Source organism: Wolffia australiana, chromosome 5, assembly GCF_029677425.1.
Source record: "Wolffia australiana isolate 7733 chromosome 5, ASM2967742v1".
Lineage (NCBI taxonomy): Eukaryota > Viridiplantae > Streptophyta > Magnoliopsida > Alismatales > Araceae > Wolffia > Wolffia australiana.
Genome location: NC_135839.1, coordinates 4,331,975 through 4,355,186, shown reverse-complemented (window position 1 = coordinate 4,355,186; position 23,212 = coordinate 4,331,975). Strand labels below are relative to the sequence as shown.

The window sequence follows — 23,212 nt, the reverse complement described above, 5'->3', positions numbered from 1 at the left end:
TCCTTTTCCCCCAAAAGAAATTTCATCCCATCATCCACAAACTCATCAACATATAGTTGAATGATGGTGCTCGCCTTCCGTTCATCATAATGTTAAGGATGAAAAAAATCTGAAGTGTCACCATAAGATGCTAGTACTTCCCTGTACTTGCGGCTTTACTTGAACGACCTTCATCATGTTCTTGGAGTGACAAATCTCACACTCATATATCACATACTTGACAAGCACCATGCACTTTAGTATCGAGGGCCATTGATAGATGTTCTAGCTTGCTCGCTGAGAAGTTTCTGAAGGATAAATTCTCGGATTATCAAAGAATCTGAGCATCAGCTTGAGGGAGCATGCCCAAAATCATATTTTGATTTCTTCTTTTTGCAGCACTTCAATAATTCAGCAGCATTTTACTCAATAATGATTAAGGTAGCCGGGAAAAATATTCATGAATCAGTTTGATGTTGCATGTGAAAATTGATAACATATCAGAAAGATCCAGTTCTTTTGGTATGGACTTCCCTACTGACCCAACATTTAATTCTAAGGCATTATTTTAAATGGGCAAGCTCAAATCAATAAATTTTATTGATTTTAAGTTTTCTTTCGTGGGATTCCCACCATTTTATGATTCTAGGAAAGTTTATTTCGATGTCAAACCAGCTATGAGCGCTAAGAGATGAAGATATATGGGGAAAAAAACAAATTTAACAGGTTCAATTAAATTTGCCAGTTCCTCATTGGAAATTATACAAAATTTGAAGCATCTAACTGATAATTTTCAGATAGAAAAAATATCATGTCTCAGGACTAACCATTATTATTCAAAACATCACAATTGTCGTTGAAACAATATCGCCTCAAATCCCACCCATCAAAAGGCCGTTCCTGATGAAAATGGTGAATGAATGCCAGTACAAACCTGGCAGGGTTATTTTGGAAACCAACAGTTAAGAAACACAAACTTGTCGATCATGCGGCAGATTCTTTGGCGATCTTCTCGGCCTTGGCAATGACTTCCTCAATTCCTCCAACCATGTAGAATGACTGCTCCGGGAGATCGTCATACTTGCCATCCAACACACCCTGAGAGAGAGAGAGAGAGAGAGAACATGCAAGTCAAGCGAAGAAGAAAACATCAAGAGAAACGGTAAATCAAAATTTTGATCTAAGAATGTGACCAATAACTGATCTCATGAGGAACAAACAAGATTAAAATTAAAAATATGAAGGGATGTGAATTGAACATTCATCACAAAAGTACAGAAAGTAATGTTCCATTCACATCCCCACTCTAACAAAAAATGTGACGCTTAGAATGCAAGATGAAGCATAAACATGTGGGTTTAACATGTAATCTGTAAGTTTTAGTCATTTTTTTCAGAACCAGCTCCTGTTCAGTTCTGTTACTAACAAAGTGGGGAGACAAGAGTGAGAAAACACAAAGAATCAAAATCAATAAATCACAGGAGATGACGTTAACAAGAAAGAACAAGACTGTTCAGAGAAATCACCTGGAAGCTATTGACACTCTCTTTCAGTTCGACATATTTTCCAGGGGCGCCCGTGAAAACTTCCGCCACGTGGAAAGGCTGGCTAAGGAAACGTTGAATTTTGCGTGCCCGAGCAACAGTCAGCTTGTCATCCTCGCTCAGTTCGTCCATACCCAGAATAGCAATGATATCTTGGAGATTTTTATAATTCTGGAGAACCTTTTGAACTCCACGAGCTGTATTGTAGTGATCTTGTCCAAGGATGTGGGGAGAGAGCATTCTAGACGTAGAATCAAGTGGGTCCACAGCAGGATAGATGCCAAGCTCCGAGATCTATCATTAAAATAGAAAATTTCAAAAACTAGTAAAAAATTAAAAATAACATAAAATCCAAAATTTCACAGAATAATCATTACATAACTATTGGCTTAGTTTCATAGGAATTAAAGTTTGACCTGTCGTGACAGCACAGTTGTTGCATCAAGATGGGCAAAAGTAGTAGCAGGAGCAGGATCAGTCAAGTCGTCTGCAGGCACATAAATGGCTTGAACAGATGTGATGGAACCCTTCTTTGTCGTAGTAATACGTTCTTGAAGCCCTCCAAGATCAGTGGCCAAGGTGGGTTGATACCCAACAGCAGATGGAATACGACCGAGCAACGCTGAGACTTCGGAGTTCGCCTGAGAGATAAATGCAAATGCTATTTAGTGACAAAATACCACTTACTATATTTTATTGATATTATGGGATTACAATTATTGCTCTCTTCGACTAACCTGGGTGAAGCGGAAGATATTATCGATGAAGAGAAGCACATCCTGTCCCTCAGCGTCACGGAAATGTTCAGCCACAGTTAAACCAGTCAATCCAACTCGGGCACGCGCACCAGGGGGCTCATTCATTTGCCCATAAACTAGAGCACATTTGCTCTCACTCTGAGGAAAATTTCCAACCCTGAACTTCAAAGAAGGATAAAAGAAAATATAAACAATTTCATGCAACAGAATAGTCAATGAATCCACCTGCTTGTCACCAAGCTTGATGACACCACTTTCAATCATCTCCCGGTACAAGTCATTACCCTCACGGGTGCGTTCCCCAACGCCAGCAAATACAGAAAAACCACCTAACAAAAACAATAGAGCGTCATGCACAAGCGAACGGAAAGATATAGAAACTGGTGAAAAATGATCATCGTGACAACCGTGGGCCTTTGCTACATTGTTGATCAGTTCCATGATCAGCACAGTCTTTCCCACGCCAGCACCACCAAAAAGTCCAATCTTTCCACCTCTCTGGTATGGTGCAAGGAGATCCACAACCTGAAAACCCAGATAATATAAGTCTCATAATTTTTTATATAATTTATTGAGAAATATGATTTCTGGCCAAAGAATAGTTCAATAATGGTTTTACAACCATCATAAGAGTTTAAACCTTGATTCCGGTGACAAGGATCTGTTGTTCAGTTGCTTGCTCAACGAATGCAGGAGCTTCACGGTGGATGGGAAGGTAGTGATCTGTCTCTGAAAGAAGCAAAATAAGGGATTTCAGAGACAAGGAATATGAGAGTATGTTTGTTCTAACGGCACGAATCTTTGAAGTCTACATTCACTTACTCAATTCCCCTCTCTCATCAATTGGTTCACCAATGACATTCATGATACGCCCGAGTGTAGCCCTACCAACTGGCACCTGTTGACAGAGAGGCAGAAACTTGAGTCCGACTTAAGGGAATTCAAGGAGAAAATATACTACAGCTGATATACATTCCATTTTTTTCCACAACATACTCGATAGGAATTTATCTTACCCGTATTTGGGGTGCCCTTGAAATCAATCACGAGGATATCACATCAAAACAGCAGGGAAAACACATCACTGGAAGCAAATACTATAGCAGGTCTATTGTTATACTCCATGCAATCGTAGAATAGTGATACGTATAGTTACATTGATCTAAACAACAATAAAACTGCCTAACTGTTGCTATGGTCGTAACAATGAACGAGATTGTACCAAAACCTTCCTAGATAGGAGGGAAAGGAGAGAGTGGAGGAAGCAGGTAGAAGATAGAAGACTCGATGGAGATCCTCGCAAGAGCTCTCCCCTCTGTCGCAGACCCAATCCCGCACCCAGCCCTCAGTTGCTGTTGCAAGTGCCTCTGCAAAGGTCGCCCCCAAAAAGATGCCTTCTCATTTCCCGCTACTTGATCTCCTCGCATGTGCGATATTTCAGTACGCAGGTGAGCTCCTCAAGACTGAATTTTCTTCTTCCTCCGTTGGTATTTCTTTGAGAAGAAACACCTTGTATCATCTATCCAGGTGTAGGGTTCTGCACTAGTCAATATCAACATCATCGTCAACATCATCGAGCTTCACTGATGATGACAATGATGTTGACAAGGTTGCCAGTGACGGCAGACTTTGATGGATGGTGGGTATAACCAACAGATGACGATAATGACAACTTAGTAAAATTCTAGCAAAAAGTTTACCAACACTGTCATAGTGAACCGGCCTAGTTGAAAATATTATGGTCCAAGTTAATGGAAATGCCGATGACAATGACGATGACATTGATGGAAATTTCCTTGAAATATCAAGGGTTGATGGTGGCAATGACATTGATGGAAATTTCCTTGAAGTATCAAGGGTTGATGGTGGCAATGAAATTGATGGTAATTTCCTTGAAGTATCAAGGGTTGATGGTGGCAATGAAATTGATGGAAATTTCCTTGAAGTATCAAGGGTTGATGGTGCCAATGAAAATGATGGAAATTTCCTTTAAGTATCAAGAGTTGATGGTGGCAATGACATTGATGGAAATTTCCTTCAAGTATAAAGTGTTGATGGTGAAGATGACATTGATGGAAATTTCCTTAAAGTACGAACGGTTGATGGTGAGGATAAAATTGACATTGCTGCCAATTGACATTAATGGCATCATTGGAAAACCATAAACCAACATCACACGTCACACGTCATAGGGCCATGCCAAACCCAACCCAAGTGGATAAGAGATCAATAGAAGAAAGATACATCCCAGAAGAACGAAACGGATTGGACACAGATACAATTGGATCCATCAACAAGTCGAAAAATGAAAACAAAAAAAAAAATCAGGACACTGAGCAGAAATTCGTTAACTAAGATAAAATAATGAAAGCATCATTTAATCCAACGATTTGAACAAAAACTAAAGCCCCCAAGAACAACCACAATTCCCCAGAGGATAAATATCCATCCCAAAGAGAAATCATCACATGGCCAGTGGAGATGATGACAGACTTACAGTGATGGGAGAACCAGTGTTAAGCACCCTCTGCCCACGGACCAGCCCCTCGGTCCCATCCATGGCAATCGTCCTCACCATGTTCTCCCCCAAATGCTGCGCCACCTCCAGCACGAGCCGAATCGAATTGTCAAGAACCTCAAGCGCGGTGAGAATCGGCGGAAGCCCTCCCTCATCAAATCGGACGTCAACAACAGCGCCGATAACCTGGCAAACCTTCCCGACCGCGCCAGCGCCGGTGAATTCGTCCGTGATCTTCCCTCCGGCGATCTCAGCGGCCTTCCCGGCGGCAGGAGAGGGCGGAGATGGCGCTGCCGCGGCGGTGGCGTAGTCGAGGGCGCGGGAGAGGAAGTAACCCCCAGGAGACGGCCGATTCGGTCCCAGCGGGGGTTTCGAGGGTTGAAATGGCGATCTCGCCGGGGCGGAGCAGCGCCGGCCGTACCTTAGCAGGGAAGAGAGGACCCTGCGCGTCGCCATAGCCTGGAGCTCCTCGGATCGGACGACTTCCCCACTACCAGATTGCCAAAGCCTTCCTTGGTCGTCTCCTTCAACCTTTTATTCAACCGAAAAGGGCAAAAAGTGTGAAGTCATTGATTGTGCTGTTCTGTAAATTAAAGAAAATTATGCATTGTGTTTACAGTCATTGTCCTAATTAAAGAAAATCATGTTTGGTAGTTACGGAATTTAGGGTTATAACAATTGTTTTGCCTCGGCTTTTGGCAAAAACCTAAACCTAAACTCTTCTGTCTCGGCTTTTGGCAAAAACCTAAACCTAAACTATTCCGCCTTGGCTTTTGGCAAAAATCTAAACATATACTTAAAATTAAACTCTTCTGTCTCGGCTTTTGGCAAAAACTAAAAGCTAAACTCGTCTGCCTCGGATTTGGCAAATATCTAAACCTATACTTAAACCTGAACTATTATGTCTTGGCTTTTGACAATAATATAATCCTATACTTAAAATTAAACTCTTCTGTCTTGGCTTTTAACAAAAACCAAAACCTAAACTAGTCTGCCTCATATTTGGCAAATATCTAAACCTATACTTAAACCTAAACTCTTCTGTCTTGGCTTTTGAATAAAAACATATACTTAAAATTAAATTATTCTAACTTGGCTTTGGGAAAAAAAACTAAATCTAAACTCGTCTGCCTCGGATTTGGTGTGTTGGCAAAGACTTACAGGTGCGGACGACTCGTGGATCACGGAGGACGACTTGTGATGCCTGCAGTCGGATCTCCTTCAGCCGCTGCCGTTCACTACCCCCAACTTGTCGGAGTAGAGTTCTTCCGACCCCGAAGGATTGATGGAGTGCACCAGCTCACTCCATTAGAGACGTCTTCGGAGCTGCCATCGTCATCATCAACAGCCCTGTCGGTTCGCGTCCAGCCCGACCGGCACGCCAAGGCTCAAGTGAAGACATCCGGGTTCAAATACCCCAGGAAAAAGCACGTCTGCATTTTTGCTGTTTTGATTTTGATCGGCACGTGTCCATTTTACCGTATTTGTGTTTTTGTTTTCTTCGTGTCCGTGTTCGTGTCCGTTATGTGTCACATTGTCTTTGTGTTATCGTATTGCGTCGTCGTTTATTCCTTGTTTTGTTGTAAGCAAGGGGGGGTCCCTATATATAAGAACCCCCCCCCCTCCCCTTTGTAAGGGCACTTGGGCCATTACCAAGGGATCATGCGCCCTTAGTAAGGGCCATTGTGCCCCTATATAACGGGACACGATGGAGCCCTAACTCTTCAGACTTTGGTTTTTTTTAGTTGAATTTGTGTTGTTCAGCCTTAGTCTCACAAGGAGGAGAAAGGAAGAAGGGAGAGAGGAAGAAGGAAGTAGGAGGGAGACGGTTCGCCATCCTTCCCCCCCCCTTCCGCTTCTGCTGTTGCATCACTCGGCTCCCGCCATTCCGTCGAGCCTGTCACACCATCGCTTGACATCACTAGGTCATCGTTGACCTGCGGGGTACGTGGACAGGCGAGTCCTACAGCGTGGCGTACTGTGGGCCCCCCCTTCCGTGCGCCCGAGTGATCTTCCCTGACAGACAAACGGTCGCCGTTCGTGCACGGGATTCCTTCGCATTCGGTCAACCCTCAGTGCACGGGACCGCCCGCCTGCCAGCTCCAGGCCCAGTGTCAGCGCATTGTATAAATCCTTGTTTAAGGATGGGCGGCTCAATGATAGCTTCAGACCTTCAATCATTACAAGGCTTGCACTGGTGTTGTCGCATAATAAACACGTTAAATTTGTACATACAAATCTACTCACAAATGCACCAAGTGTAAAATGAGGCTTTGCCCCAGAGTCAACATGAAGGATGTAAGTTATTCTCAAAGATTTTTGTTTTGGCCCTAGACTTCCTTCATGTTTTTGCGTACAATGCACCCTTCTAAAGATTCTTCTCTATTGGCAGAATAATTCATGTGTAGACAGTCAAGGCTTTCAGCAAATATCATATCCATCGTGATGAAATTAACATGTTGGTTAAAGCAATAATATGTAGACAACATGACATAGCCTTTGCTTTTGATTGACGAGGTTGAATCAGAAGAATGAGACTGATGATGAATGGACCAAGAAGTATAAAAATATTTATCTATATCTCCTCTGCATGGGAACATGTTGGAACCAATTTATTTCGTCTCCGGTGCACGACAAATGTGTTAGTTGAGGAGTGGAAAGGGCACCAACCAGCACAAAGATTAATAGTTTAAAGTTGTTTATCATAATCTTTATTAATATCTGTTTTTTCATGATCATAACTTTATAGATTGATCAGAACATAACTATTTTTCAGTATCGCAAATTTTTGTTCACATTCATCTTATCACAGATTATGATGATAGTAACATAATTAAATTTATCTATGATGGTGATATGATAATGACTGCTCTTAGATGGTGACGAAGATTTCTCATCTACAAGTGGACGATGAAAATTATGATGATATTTCATCGTCACCGTGGATGCCAAACTCAGGTATTTAATTGTTCTTGTTCTATCTAGATGTGGACCCCTTTTTTGTCAAATTTTCAAAAAGCCTTTTAAATCATTTTTGAAAGCAATAAAACTTTTACAATAGTTAATTGTGAAAGGGCAGCTTTCTTGGTCTATGTAACCCCAACTTTTTGATTCGTCGACAAAAGCCACATTGCCAAATAATCATACTTAGTCTATGTAACTAGTGGGCCCCATGTACTCTCACCCTCTCCCTTTCTGTATTCATACTTGGTCTCATCAATGTACAAATCATTTGTAGTTCTTCATGGATCTCAGCTACACCGCCATGGAAGGTGATGTAGGACATCGTCTAAGACGTGGTCCGGTCGACACCGAGTATGATGGCTCAGTACCGATAAAGGATAGTGGTATCGAACGTCAATGGTGTCGTCGTCCAATGGGTAACCCTAATGGGTCGATATAACTACGATGCGAAGATGAGTGAATGCCCTACATGTCGTACGTGCAGGCCCCGAATCGAGGGAGGCGTCAAGCTCCAAGCTTGGACGGGGTCGCCGGTGACGGCAACGGTGGCCTCTCAAACTTTGTCGGAGCGACGAAGGCGTCTACGGCTGAACAGAGGTTATCCGTTGGGCTCGCACGTAACAAACGTACTCGCCCGTACCGGTAAGACACTCACAGAGTCATATTTTTCTCTCAAAACCTCTATCACCTACCTAGCCCTAGCGCGGTAGAGTCAAGACGAAAATTTACTGCAAGCGGTAATTAAACGAGCGACGGGAGAGGACAGCGTACCTCGTTGGCGTGGCTCGTGGTGCAGAATTCGTCGACGACAGTCGAAGCGGGTGGAGCGGAGAGGTGTCGGAGAGCGTGCGGCGGTTCGACGAGCAAAGATGATGCTGGAGCTCTAGGTAAAGGTCGGATGAAGAGGGAATACGGCGGGGCCACAATGGACTGGCTCAAGCGTGTTCCTGATCCGAACGCGCCCTTATGGATGGGAGGACACGTGCATGCCAGGACGGTGACGCGAGCAACGGTCTCCGGCATGTCTGCACAAGCAGGTCGACCCACGGTGGTGGATCGATAGTTGGAGGTGAGCGTTCAAGGTCATAGAGAGTTCCCCCTCTAACGGTCACCCATCGAACAATTGCCGAGCGGCGGTCTTCAATTCAACCTTGGGCATGGAGGACATCGCTGACCGTTCAGTGAGGACCGGCTATCAGCAATGTGACGTTTGCCGGTCTGGGTGGTAGAGCCACACCGCTAGAGTCAAGCTGTCGTTTGGGGTCCTTCTGACTCGGCAGGGAGTCGGTGAGTCGGCGGCGGTAGGGCGCCAGCAGTAACCTCCCCCTAGTTGGAATTGTCAACAAAGGCTTCCCTCCGCGGATGTGGAGACTTCGACCTGGTTCGACTGCATAGTCTGTACAACGGGTCTTCTCTTATAGCGATCAGATTGTTGACCTCTATAGTTTCCCGATCGGACAAAATGTCCGTCCGCCTTGTTGGATTGAGCGAGTCCGGTGAACCAACTGTCCGTCAGATCTGTCGGAAAGCTTGTCGGGGTAGTCCATCGCTCACGCAGACCTGGGAAACTGACCACCGCGAACAGATAAGTCCGCGCACAGGGAACTCGACAGGTCAGTAAATTGCATTCGTCGGAGGTTTGGGTGCACCTGGAGATTGAACTGTGCAGGACGTCGAATTAACCGCCATGGCGGTGAGTCGCTGCTGCCAGAAGTTCACGCTTGAAGTGAATTAAACTCCTTTTTTTCCTCCCTGCGGTGGAGTGCCGGGGGCGTGAAGGTCAGCCTTAGCCGTGAGAATCGCCAACCCAAAGATGAGGGGCAATGAGCTCACGATCGAGTAGAAAATTAGGGGAGAGGGAATTCGACTCCCAACCCCAATTCTTCCTTCTTCCCTCCCGCTCCCTCTTCCTCCTTCCTCTGTGATCTTCTCTTGAACGAGGAAGGGAAACCAGAACGAAAAAAACAACGTGAATTCTTCTATTTTTTCGTGGTCCGATTATCTAGGGTGCCCTCTCTTCCCTTATAAAGGGGAGAGGTCAATGGGCCCCCAAATTGGGTCAAAAGGGTAGTGAAGAAGGGTCCATAAAGGGGGCCCTTATATAATGGGCCCCTCGTTACATGATAAAAGGGGGAATTTAAAACAAAATAAAATTAAAGGAAACAAGAGACAAGGCACAAGGAAGGGGTCCAAAATGGCTAAGGACCCTTCCCGTGTCGACGATGAGGGACATGCGAAACGCATCGCAAATGCGACGTAAACCCAACGACGAGACGAGAAAAATACGAAACACGAGAAAAAATGACGAAAAAACAAAACACGATAAATCGAGCGATTTCACCTGATCTTCGATAATGGTGGCGGGCAGCGCAGACGACGTCGTCGATGATCTTCGATGGCGTGCGCCATCAAAAGGTCCCCCTCCATTATCCAATACTGTCAACACCACCCTCAAAGGAGGACAGATGACAATATCGGGACAGATTTATGTACCAGATATCAGTACTATAGCCATCGATATTGATTTCATCCTTTCGATACCCAGTTCAGCATACACCTTTAGGCTTCCGACGGACAAACACTGTCAAGACGGATCACTGATGCCCTCTTATACTGATATTTGGATAATGGATGACGATATCGGACATCTGTTCTAGACTGTTGATGAAAGCCCCACATAAAGTGCACGGTCATCCTAGATGGGGACGGTGGACAGTTAATGCGGTTCTCGCCTTGTCCCATGCATCATTTTCTTGGGGTCATCTCAAACTGTTCCCTCCAAAAATTGTCTTATCTAGGAGTCGTCTAGTCGGGAAACAGGTGCACCCTTGGCATCATGATATAAAATTTCATCAAAATAATCATAAAATGATAATTTACTATCTTCATCCCGCGTCCCTCCAACGTTAGAGGGTGGGATAGTTTCATCTCGAATCCAAAAAAAACTGTCCCGTGCTTCATCCGGTAGACAATTTTCTGTCTCGTCTAACGTTCGAGGTGCTGGACGAGATGGTTTTTCGTCAGTGGGATTAAATAACCTTCTCGTCCGTGTCCGTGCACTATAACCACGTGGCACTGGTGGGCCCTAGCCCACACATGTAGTACTCCCCCGCCTCTCCCTCTTCGACATACTTTTCAATGGTCACATCGACAGCCGTTTCACTTCTACTTCTTCATAGAGCTCAGCTCCACCGCCATGGAAGATCATCCTTCGTTATCCAATTACGTCATCCAACCCCTCAGATGAAGGCTGATGATAGTCTCAGAATGGGATTTCTATACCGTATATCACTACAGTACATGTTGATACTGCTCAGTCTACGACATCGGCTTTAAGACAGGCAACCGCTAATGTGAGGGCAGGATGGATGACTGATGCCTTCATAGACATATATCCGGATAACGGATGACGATATAGGCTATTAGTTGCGGCTAGGGAACGGCACGTCCAGGACGTGACTCCCCGGACATGACGGGACTGATGACGATCCGTGACAGACGGTGACGTGATGAAAGCTTCGTCACGTCACCATCTCATCACACCATCTCATCACACCATCTCACCATCTCATCTCACCAAGAACATTGAAATTAGATCCCGTAGCGCGCCCGCCCCAGAACCTGCGACGATGCTGACAATTTAGACCTTGGGCCCAGTGTAAAGCAAGCGAAAAAAAAGCGTAAAAGCGTCTGGCTGTTTTAGTCGCGAAAAGGGACCGCTCGCTGTCGGGCGAGAGCCCCGCCCCGAGCCGAGCGAAAAAAGCGAGAAGCGTAAAGAAACTCGCTGTTTTTTATCGGCGAGGGGGGGGCTCGCTCGCTGTCGGGTTCTTTTTCACTTCTTTCATAACCTTGCCCGGGTTGAGGAAGAAGCAGATGAAACAAAACTTTGGCCAGTCCGCTCTTCTGAGCGAATTGCATGTAGAGATAAGTAGGGGCTTATAGTTTAATTGGTTGAAACGTAACGCTCATAACGGTGATATTGTAGGTTCGAGCCCTACTAAGCCTACCATCCCTACAGTGACACAGTACAGTGAAGTCCACCGACCGAACAAAGAGAAGATAGGGGGGGGGGCTACTTTGCTATATCCTGCGTGTCCTGCCCTTGCGTGCGCTCTCGCTCGATTCGATTACCGGTTCCGATTTCGGTTTTCATGCGAAACCGGCGATGATTTAATCCATAAACCCGTTCTTTCTTATTTATTTCACGATGCGCTAAAAAAGGAGTAGGAGTAGGAAAGCGTTATTAGTTCATTATTTCATAACTTCTTTTATGTTTTATATTGACTTCGTAACGTTTATTTTTAATGCTGAACCTCTATGGTATGATCGAGGCATGCCCTATCTATGCTATCTTCTTCAAAAGAGGTCGATCTTCCTGATCAATAGCTCTAGATTCTTAACATAGTGGATTTGCATATTGGTACTATTGCTTTAGTATTTTCAATACCTGGCTTTTACTTTACGTAAGGAGTATATATATTACACCCAGTTTCTATGAGATGCAAGATGCTCATTGAATGATAAGAATTTTATATGACACAACTCCAGATTTCAAGTTAAGGGAGCAAAAGAAGTCAATAAGAACACTGAAAAATCAAAAGATAAGAATAATCGTTCAGTTTTAGTTAAGAGTCACTTAATTCCTATTTTGGATGAGCTAAGGGTTCATTGATATTATTCCCCAACACCATATCCATTTTTTCAAGAGACAATAGAATGAATCAAAAGGTTACACAGTAAATGAACTTTGTACCGTGCATATCAAGAATCCCAGAAAGTAAAACAAGTGTTCTCCCCTAGACAATGAAATATGTTAACGTGAGGTTCACGGAGGAAGAATGAAGTTATATCATCTGCAATCGTCTGAATCTAGGACGCGGAACCAGTAATATACTTTTTGAGATAGGTAAACCAAGGTAACTCCTCCCGAGAACCGTATATGAGAATTTAATCTGCGGCTCAAGCAAAAACATAAAATACTCTTTTTCATATAAAATTAAAACTTTTAGCCACTTGATTTAACCGAAGACCGAAGAAATTAAAATCCGAATCTGTTCTTTGTGATGATAATGCCAAAGAAGCTCATCCGTCTTTCTTTTTATATTGATTATGTAAACATAACCTCTGGAATCTTATCTTCCCAAATAAAAGAGTATTTTATTTTAGTTTTTAATGAAAAATTGACTATTGTTTTACTTTTTATAGGCTTGTTGAGACCCTACAATTAAAACCTCAGATTCATACTAGAACCACGATGATTCATCAATAAGTCCGCTCAAAAGTTCTCTGAGTAAGTTTGATCATCACTTATTTAATGAATAGATGTAATGACTCAACTTCATCCAGATAAATAGTTGTACTTCCAACACATAGTTCTGAAAGTGCTCACTATTTAAGTAAAGATATTTTGACATTTGGAGTCGAGGTTACGCGGCGGGCGCGACGGAGCGTTCAAATCTTTATTTTATTGATCTATTCGATATATTCCGTGCTCGGAAACTATAATAAATATAAGACAGTTGTACTTCCAAATCAAGATGACAGATCCATTTGAATCAATAGGATCAATTATAACAAGTCACACAACAAATAAATTTCACGAACTACCAACCAAACTAGAAATCCGAGTCCTAGACTAGTACTTCATCTCTTTCAGAACAGAACCTAACTCACTGAACCACGGAAGAATTATAACAAAATAATAGATAGGAGCAAATAGAGCCATTCGACTCGGAGGAATACCACAGCCCGGAGCTACTTTACCATATTCAATTCAACGGTTTCAAGAAATCCCCTACAAGAGTTTGTCTTGGCCCAGATCTAGAACTACCCTCAACTGGTGTAGCCATAAAAAGACTATATCATTTGTTAAGATCTGTTGACTTTATATACCATTCCGTTGTAAATAAATGATTAACGCTATTTTAAAATCTAATAATGGAAACAGCGTCGCCATCTCCATATCTGGTTTACTTGTAAGTGGGGTAGCCTAAATATACCCTCCCAACAACAACCAACCCCTTTTCTCTTCCGGTCCGGCTATTCGACAAGCAATAGGTTCTGAGGCGAGTGAGCGTTTAGTAGCGGGAGCAAAGGCGGGCGAACTGCAAGAACTTGAAGAACATTCGGTTCTGAAATAATTTAACAAGTTCAAACTAAACTAAATAAGAAAAGGGCTATAAGAGCCGTTTGCTATTGCTATAAAGGCTGCTCACCTTTTGGCGCTTCGCTATCGCTCTCATGTAGTGGTCGACCTTCAAAGGAGTCTTCTTACCAGAATGCCTAGACAGGTTCTGCAAGAAGTTCAGCATGAACTTGACTTACTTGTAGTAAGGTTCAGAGGTTCGACGAGCAAAAGCGTGAAGATGAAGATTCAGATGGAGCGGTCTACTAAACGGCGTTAAAGCGAACTTCCAATTCCTCACCCTACAATTTCATTTCCATTTCAGCTTCCCGGTTTAGTTGGTTTGGAGGATTAATTGATTGGATACCGAGAACCATAATCTTTCAAAGGAACAGCTTCTACGACGATAGATAGGGGTCAGGTTTGGCATCTATGCCCCTGCCTCCAAACAGTATGGGAGCCTTTCAGCTCCTGCTCACACTCCTAGATCTTCACTGCACCCTCCACCTTTGAGCTGGGAGCAGCTTCGACGCCTACTTAAAAAGTCGCTTTAATAAAGTCAACGTCAACAACACCACAAGTACACGTTGGTTGCCCACTGATCTGATCATAGGTGAAACTCACTTAGCCGGCGCGAGTTACTAAGTAAAGCCCCTACTTTCTAAAGCTCCTTCGCCTCGCCATGCCACTAGATCTATAATGACCGCAGTCGGAACATGTACATAACCACGGAATCGCAAGAATCGAGAAGTCCTCTGGGTGGGAAAGAAAGGTTCGAGGCCTAGCAGGAAGGAGGTTTTTTTACCTGAAACAAAGGCGGGTTCATATCGTGAAGATTAAGATGAAGTTCTTCTTTATTTTAATAAGTTCTTCTGATGAATCTTCATTGACTTAATAACATGAATCTTCATTGACTTCTTATCAGATTAAGATTAATTTCTTGCTCCTGCTCATAGCTCCATTCTTCATCTTAATCTTCCCCGCGCCTTCTGATTCATCTTCATCTTCTTTATCCGATAACATGAATCTTAATCTTCATTGACTCTGCTCATAGCTCACTCGCCTTGCATGAATCGTTGATTCATTGACTTCTTATGTGAAAAATAACATAACCTTGCCACTCCGCTTCTTCGCTCCTAAGCGCCTCAGATTGATGATTCCAGGCTTCGGACTGACTAAAAGGAACAAGAAGAGGTGATGCTAATCACCGCCGTAGTTTCACTACTGTAGCGGCCCTCTTTTGTTCGTTCACCGTGGCACAAATGAAGAAGCTGGAATAACTTTGAAAGAGAGTGGCGCCTAGCCAAAGCGTCTGTTGTCTTTGTAGAATAACCGTACTATCTTGGACTGGCCCTTCGCATGACCTAGAAATAAAAAGGAGGTCCGTGCTACTATAAGGCCTCTAAACTCCTCCTCTGGACACACCGCGCGTTGCGGGGGACGGGGTTGCCCGACGACTTTCATAGGTCCTTTCTTGCAGAACCTCCTAATGAGAATTGAGGTCCTTGCGGGCGTCTCATCCTAAGACTTGCTTGCTCTGTATGGAGTGCCCGTGGTTCCTCGAGTGCCGAATGCCATCAACTAGGGCGCTATTTGCCACTAACCACTTCAAGTTCGTTATCTTCTTCTTAACACCGCTATTGCTCCAGCCTCTCGCTGTAATAGCTTGCTTCTCGGGTGGCTCGCACCCTATGTATCAGAGGCATGATTAGTTCCACGAATCTCTTGCACTGACCGTAGTAAACTCCTTCAAATGGAGGTCTGATTTGAACGACCAGGTACAGCATCACATTTGACACGAGGAAGGTACAGCCCAACTATGAAGTACATGGTGTTACAATCAAGATGAGTTTTGGCTGGTACAACCACTCTATTGTCCACTTCTAATAAACGTGATTGACCCAATTCTGGATCATCTTCTGGAATCGTATAACTGTCAAAAGTGAGTGACTGTTCATCGGAACTGTTATAGTCCGAATACTCCTCCCCAAACTTTACTTGCAAGTTTCCATAAAAAGCTCTCCACGCCTACTCTTATAAAGAGCACTATTCTTCTTTAGTTAGGTGGTTATCCCCTCTCTCAGAGACCGTAAGACCAGCGACGGTAAGTAAGGGTCGCAGTGTGTAGCGGGGCGGCCCTAACGAAAAGACCTGGTTCCACACACATGAGACACGAGAAGGTATGGGACAGTTCTTCTTTATCTGAAGATAACCTTGTCTGATAAATGCGTGGAAAGGAAAAGGCGTGCGGGTCGCTCGCTAAGTTGTAGGCCCCACAGATCAAGAGTGATTCCTCACCTATCGATTCCCTATGCTCATGTGGATCTAAAAGTCAAAGTTATTTCAGAACCTGACCGGTCCACGAACAAAACAAAGTCAAAGTAGTAAGAGTCATTCTGGCACCACCTTAAGTTATTACATTCTTCTTCTTCGCTCCATCGCGTCTTCATCTTAATCTTCACGCGGAACCTTCATCGTTGATTCATCGTTTTATTTATGTGAAAAAACATAACCTTTCATTCTGATTCATCTTCGACTGAACCTTAATAATTTAGCTCTTGAAAGTTATCAGCCGCCGGATAGCGCTGGTCCCAGGACCTCAAGAAAGAGGTTTTTCTTTTAATCAGAACAAAGGTTATCTTCAGATAAAGTTATCCTCTTCCAAAGTTGTATGCGGATAGATTCACTACTTCAGCCGCCGTTATCGGACATTTCAGGCTTAGCATCTATTTATATCGCAGAAGAGGGATGTGTACCTCCAGCAACAACAAGAATGGAACCATAGGCTCTTATAGTTGGGTATAGGTCTAACCACCTAAACTCCCTGGCATGCTATAGTTCTTATAGTCTCGAATGGGAGATTAGGGTAGCCAGATGCTTCGCGGTAACTTAAATCACCATACCATTGATGTCCAATAGCTTTTATAGTAATGGCTGGATCTACTACTACCTCGCCCATGGAGTATAAAAGAGCAAATGATGGTATAGCAATGAACATCATGATGATACTTGGAAATATGGTCCGAATAATCTCGATAGTAGTCCCATGAACAATCCTATTGGATTAGTTTGCTCGTGGAAATGCCATAAAGCGCGAACCAACATCCGTGAAACCAAAATAATAATGAGGAAGAAAAAGATATCGTGATGTAAGTCATTTATTCCTTGCATAATAGGTGTTGCTGCGTCTTGAGATCCTAATTGCCATGGTTCCGCTGCATCACAAGGAGCGATTGTGAGGAAGATCTTTTCTAGAACTAGAACAATCATTTGGTTCATTCTCTTTCTTCTCTGCTCCCATAAAAATAGAGAGACTTGTCGGCGTTGGTTTTTCCAACCAAGAAAGGTTCTGAGGCGCGACTTTAGGAGGAGAGCGGAGCGAAGGTTATATATGTTATTTTTAACATAAAACGTTATCTTTAGATAAGTTATAAAGTCAAAGTAAAGAAATTCTTTTTGAACATAAAGCTGAACTAGAGATGAGTACACAGAAAATAGAAAGTCCAATATAGAACTTCCCAACATTATTTTTATTACTTCTTCTACGATGATTCAGCTCCTGAACCAGCAAGCTTCTACGCTGAAAAGACAGGTCGACAAAGGTTCTGCGAGAAGATTTTTAGAATCGGATAACCGCTGCTCGCCTTTGGTGGTGGATTAGCTTCTGGAGAAAGAGTTCTTGCAGAACCGAACCTTAGATAGAGTTAAAAGGGCTGGGTTGGGAAGGAAGGCTTGAGCTTGAGCGTTTTTATTTTTATTATTTATTTCTTTATCTTTACTTTGATTTACTTGACTGATAAATTGTTAATCTTTCTTTACTTTTATTTTGACTTTTCTTTCTTTCAGAACATTCTAAAAGAACGTGTTCTTTACTTCATCTGAATATATTCACGCCTTCATCTTAATATATTCACGCTCGCGCCTGAATCTTCACGCCGTCTTCATCTTAATCTTCACGCTCGCGCCTTCATCTGAATTGACACATTCATCTTATCTTCATTCAAGATAAGTTTCTTTCCATCCGCTGGATAACGTTCTTCAATAAATTTTTGAGAAGGTTTATTTCATTTATCCGCTGCGCTCCATCAGTCGCGTCTTCATCTTAATCTTCCGAACAAGCAAGCCAAGCTGCAATAGATGCGCTGGGACCGTCTATACTTCAGAAGAGAAGAGTGAAAGATAGGAAGGTTTGGAACCCTCGACTAACGGATGAACAAAAAAAGACTTGATTGAGTTCCTGAAATCCTTTCTCCGTCGAACCTGGTCGTATCAAGTTCTGAAAGAATGGACACAAGGATCTCCCGTTATTCCCATCTGTCAAGCCAGTTAGAAACTCCACCCACCTAAAGAGAAATTAAAAAGTTGTCAAATTATTTGCAAGTCTCTGAATATCCCACTTGGTATTGAAAATAATGTACGCCTCCTAAAGTCGGCCCTTATGCGTGTATGGGAGTTCGGATGTGCATCAAAGATGAATAAGGAACAAGGATGACTTTCCACTGCTCTTCTTATTTTCATTATGTTAAAAATAAAATAACCTTGTTTGTTGACAACACCGCAGGTTCTGAAAGAAAGATTCTCATTCATGGATGGATTCGATGGATATAACCAGATGTTGATGGCAGAGGTTCTGAAAGAAAGAAAACGTCATTCATTACAACAACTATAATAAAGGTTCTTAGGTTCTGTTAAGAAAGAAGTAAATGAATGATTTATCAGAAATATCAGTAAATGCTAATCTTACTTCTATACACGAAGGTTTTTTGATGAAGGTTACGAGGTTATCGTGAAGGGGGCGACTTCAAGGCGACTTTAGGAGCGGGAGCAAAAGATGAAACGTTACGAAGTCAATAAAGAAGTCAATAAATAAGTAAATAAATAAAGTAAAAGTCAAAAAGGCTGGTGCCACTACTAAGAAAGGACAGGGGCTATGACTTGATCTTTCATGATATGATGCACAGGAGGTCTATGTTGATGATATTCTTTCTAAGTCTTGGACTCGAGAAGACCATCTCTTCAATCTTAAAAATGTTTTATGTAAACATAAACACTAACTAATGTATGTGTTTTAGGATTCTCCGTTAGTCGGAGAGGGATTGAGATTGATCCGAGTAAAGCTTTGGTTCAGCATCTTAAAGTTCCGCCACGTTATGAAATAAAAGAGATTAGGGATTTTTTTACGAATCCAATATTTGAGCGATTCATTGTACAGCTTATGCCTTGTGAACGCTGTCCGGCGCGCTCGATTTCGCCGCCAACCACACGAAAGGAACCACTTTATTCATGCAGAGGTAACGGGTTATCCACAAAGATCTGAATGTGAATGGAAGGTTCAAGGCGCGAGTGAGCGGGTAAACATAACCTTTGAAAAGTCTCAACAATTGTCAAGGTAAGCGAAAATCGGCTCAGTCTAACAAAGCCATTGGTACTCAACTAGAGCAGTTAGAATTATTAGCAAAAGCGCGCCCCAGTGGCTGGCGTGTCCCAGCTCCCATGTCAAATTCTTTACTTCTTCGCGTCCGTCCGCTCGCCATGCCTCCTCTCGGGAAAAAACCGAATTTACATAACATAAGTTCTTGCAGAACCTTGCATCATAGGTAAGGTTCAGCATGAATGAAATGACTTCTTTTGCTCGGAGCGAAGCGACGATTTCGGAAAAATCCGTCACGTTCGCGTCACCGTCACGGTTTGCAGTGTCCCTGTCACTAGACAGTGTCACTGCCACATGTGACAGGAAAAACAACCATGCGGAGGAGAGAGAATTGGAGGGTCATATCTCCGAATATCTTTGGACTGGCAGCCTTTTGCGCACAGGAATCAATGCTGGGACTTTTCTGCAAAATGCCAATAAATCGAGCTAGCGGTGCCACATGGCAAAAATTCGGCCATCGAACAGCTTAAATCTAAAGATTTTAAAACTTTTTTTGTTGTTTGTTAAAATAAGTCACAGACGTCAGGGATGACGGCCGTCCCGTCACGTCACTCGTCCGAGGCCCAGTAAGTCATCTGTCACCGCCCCCGTCACCGTCAGGTCATCCGTCACATTGCCATCACCATGACATGTGACGATGACGGCTGACTTTCCCTAGTTGAGTCCCGTAGACCAAAAGCCACGTGGCATCATGGTGGGCCCCAGCCACGTAGGCAGTACTCCCGCCAACTCCCTCACCCCTATTTAAACTTCCCCAACGGTCCCATCGATGGTCGTTTCAACTCTTCTTCTTCACGAAGCTCGGCTCCACCGCCATGGAAGAACCTCCTCCTCCGCCATCAACCCTAGCTTTCTCCTCTTCCTCCCTCTTCCTCGACGCCTACAAATCTTTCTCCTCGATCTCTTCTCCGAGTTCTTCCTGCGATCCTCCTTCTATCGACATCCTCCGATCGAGCTCTGCGCTTCCGCCGGTTCCCAGGAGCTTCCCCCATCACAAGATCATCCCAGGAACTCGATTCATCGTCGACGGCTTCCGCTTTCATGGCGATTTCTCAGTTTCCTACTTTCTCACGCATTTCCACTCCGATCACTACGAGGGCCTCGGTCGGAATTGGTGCAGAGGTATGGTATTCTGTTCGGATCTCACCGCCCGCCTCCTCGTTGATGCCCTAGATGTCTCGTCCTTGTTCGTCGTCCCGCTTTCCGTTGATCGGACTGTTCAGATCGATGGCTGCGAGGTCACTCTCGTGGAGGCGAACCACTGCCCCGGGGCTGTGCAGTTTCTGTTCAGTGTCTTTGATGATGAGATTGGGGGTTGCAGGAAGTATGTTCACACGGGGGATTTCAGATTCAACGAGGCCATGCGGTCGGATAGATTTCTTCGTTGTTTTGTTGGGGCTGAAGCGGTTTTCCTCGATACGACCTACTGCAATCCGAGGTTTTGCTTCCTGTCGCAGGACGAATCGGTTGAGTACATCGCAAACCAAGTGGAGAAGATTAAATCACGGGAAGATTCGGTCTTGATACTGATTCCTACCTACGTTCTCGGCAAGGAACGGATTTTGCTGGAGGTTTCTCGACGGTTGAACTGCCAGATTCATGTGGATAGCCGGAGAATGAAGATTCTGCGCTCTTCTGGCCTGGCTGATTCTAGGGTTTTCACAGAGGATCCCAAAGGCAGTTTCATTCACGTGATCGGGTGGAACTTGTTGGGCGAGACTTGGCCGTATTTTCGTCCAAATTTCGCAAAAATGAAGGAAATTACGACGGAAAAAGGATTTTCAAGGGCTGTTGGCTTCGTTCCCAGTGGTTGGATGCATCAGAAAAGGAAACGAGAATTTCCTGTCATAGCTGAAGAGAATCTGGAGATTCATCTTGTTCCTTACAGTGAGCATTCCAGCTACGAAGAACTCCGGGAATATGTGAGATTTCTCAGACCCAAGCGAGTCATCCCCACCGTTGGGGTTCATTCTTCAAAGGGTGACCGTAAGCAGGGACTCTTAGTGGAGAAGCATTTCGCAGACCTCCTTGATGAAACAGCAAACAAGAGGGACTTACTGAAGGGCTTCTTCCAAGCGATGAAAGATACCCCAGAAAGCGAAGAAGAATGCCTGCAGATTACCTCATACTCGAGGAATCAAAATACTTCGAGCGATGAGGAAGTTGAAAAGAATATCCAAGATTTGCGTGAGTTCTTGCCATCGTGGGTATCTCAAGAGCAAATTCTCCGTCTGCTGAATGATTCAAGTGGGGATATAGTTGCAGCTGCTTCACTCTTTGTTGAATCCGAGACAGAGTTCTTTGAAGAGGTGAATCCACTTCTTCAACCATGTATTGGGGCCTTGACAGGCTTTCCTGAATCTCAGCCGTTAGATCCAAAATCGAAGTCTCCAGTGAAAGTTATAGATCATAAGAAAGACGATAAAAACGTTGTGGCATCTCCCCAGAAAAGACGGCGCGAGCTTGAGAGTCGGACAAAGAAACAAAGAAGGATATGTTCTGCTTTGCAAATGAGTGGACACAAGCAATCTACAATTACCAATTTTTTTGGTAAAATCACTTCTTGCTCATCTAGTAATGAGGAAGTCTCCTCTCAAGGTATTAGACTGTGTTCTCATAATGAAAGAGAGGCATCTGAAGTTGATACCCAGGGTAAATTGAATGAATTCCTGTGCATAATTAATGGAGGCTTGACGCCAACTGCTGCTACTTCTCTGCTGGATAAGACGCGATGGGACATCAACACCGCATTAGATCAGTATTACACTGGGAAGAATGAGACGCCAGCTTTGGATATCAAGGAAAGTTTTGTGCAGCGTGATAAAACTACTTGCATTCCAGAGAAAGAAGCCAAGCCCTTGGAGGAGAATGCAAAATTTCCTTCTTTAGCTATCAAAGAGGTTTTCATCAAAGAGTCTGACAAGGATTTCGTATCTCTGCCCCTTGATGAATATTCCCCAGTTGAGCATGGTCAGGTCCTTGTTGAAATACTTCTTTAGGGAGAGATGTTTAGGAGGTGGATGTTTTACCAATTATTTGGAGACTTGGGCTTTTTTTTGCAGCATGCTGGGAAGCCGGTCAACCTGCGCCCTATTTACACTTGGCACGCACTTTCGATTTGGTTGAGAAGGAAAAGGGAAAAACAAAGATTATTAGTATGTTATGCAACATGTTCAGGAGGTGAATCCTGTTCCTGTTCTCATTTTTTTTTTTTTGAAACGAAAAAGGGGGTCACCATGTTCCTGTTCTCATTTTAAATATTTTATTTCATTCTTTTTGGAATTGAAATTATTATCTTGTCACTAACGGGTTTATTGATTTGACTCTTGTACAGTTTACTGGCATTGTCGCCAGAGGATGTACTTCCTGCAGTCTATCTGTGTACGAATAAAATTGCTCCACCCCACAAAAACATGGTTAGCTATGATTTGTTGTGTCATTGAGCGAAGCTCTTTGATTCTTGGGCTGGATTCCTTTCCATTCACCTGCTGACTCGTGGTTTTTAACGATTATGAATTTCCTCATTACTTTTTGGAGATTTTTAACTGCAATATATATATTTTTAATGATTCTTTATTGCAATATTCATTGCCCCTTTATCGAATAGTTTCAGGAACGACCTCTTTACCATTATACCTATCTGATAGTCTTGGTGGGATCAAATAAATATAAAACTTTTTTCGGTGTATTGTTTAACCAATTGTTTAAATGTTATGCCGTTTATGATTCTGAATTATGGATCGGATCATGGTCTTTTTTCGGTTGCAAGTCTGCTGTCATTTTTCGTTAACGTTAAAGTTCTACTAATTTGATTATATGATAAAAAAATTAATTGGTAGTACCAATCCAACCAAAATTATATACGGTCATAACCACCCATACCCTAGGTGACGG

At 43.4% G+C, this 23,212-nt stretch overlaps 2 protein-coding genes across 5 annotated transcripts in view; one reads left to right on the top strand and one right to left on the bottom strand.

The window, feature by feature from the left end:
• Window positions 1–777: 777 nt before the first annotated feature.
• LOC144702902 (ATP synthase subunit beta, mitochondrial-like) lies at window positions 778–8,801 on the bottom strand. Its single transcript, XM_078574915.1, has 10 exons — window positions 8,535–8,801; window positions 4,779–5,330; window positions 3,104–3,179; window positions 2,922–3,010; window positions 2,689–2,806; window positions 2,507–2,610; window positions 2,261–2,419; window positions 1,940–2,164; window positions 1,506–1,817; window positions 778–1,077 (listed from the first exon to the last, which is right to left on the bottom strand). Exons 1-10 carry the CDS (start codon window positions 8,784–8,786, stop codon window positions 964–966), a joined length of 2,001 nt encoding a protein of 666 aa, XP_078431041.1. The 5' UTR covers window positions 8,787–8,801; the 3' UTR covers window positions 778–963.
• Window positions 8,802–19,846: 11,045 nt separating this feature from the next.
• The window catches only part of LIG6 (DNA LIGASE 6), a 60,378-nt gene continuing 57,012 nt past the window's right edge, over window positions 19,847–23,212 (top strand). The window contains exons 1-3 of one of the 4 annotated variants that reach the window (XR_013581428.1): window positions 19,847–22,288; window positions 22,381–22,498; window positions 22,653–22,734. Coding sequence is in view for 3 of the 4 variants with exons in the window: in XM_078574968.1 (XP_078431094.1) it covers window positions 20,134–22,288; window positions 22,381–22,498; window positions 22,653–22,734 (2,355 nt within the window). In the remaining variant the exon portion in view is untranslated. The remainder of the gene's footprint in view (window positions 22,289–22,380; window positions 22,499–22,652; window positions 22,735–23,212) is intronic. The other 3 variants (XM_078574968.1, XM_078574966.1, XM_078574967.1) reach the window with 3 other exon arrangements.

What these genes read in the sequence shown, in the direction of transcription:
- LOC144702902 (XM_078574915.1), bottom strand. Translation starts at nt 8,786, where the DNA reads ATGCCGGAGACCGTTGCTCGCGTCACCGTCCTGGCATGCACGTGTCCT. An exon ending in TGATGAGAGAGGGGAATTGA is followed by an intron (nt 3,011 to 3,103) that starts GTAAGTGAATGT and finishes TGCTTCTTTCAG; the next exon opens with AGACAGATCACTACCTTCCC. An exon ending in TCAAGCTTGGTGACAAGCAG is followed by an intron (nt 2,420 to 2,506) that starts GTGGATTCATTG and finishes AATTTTCCTCAG; the next exon opens with AGTGAGAGCAAATGTGCTCT.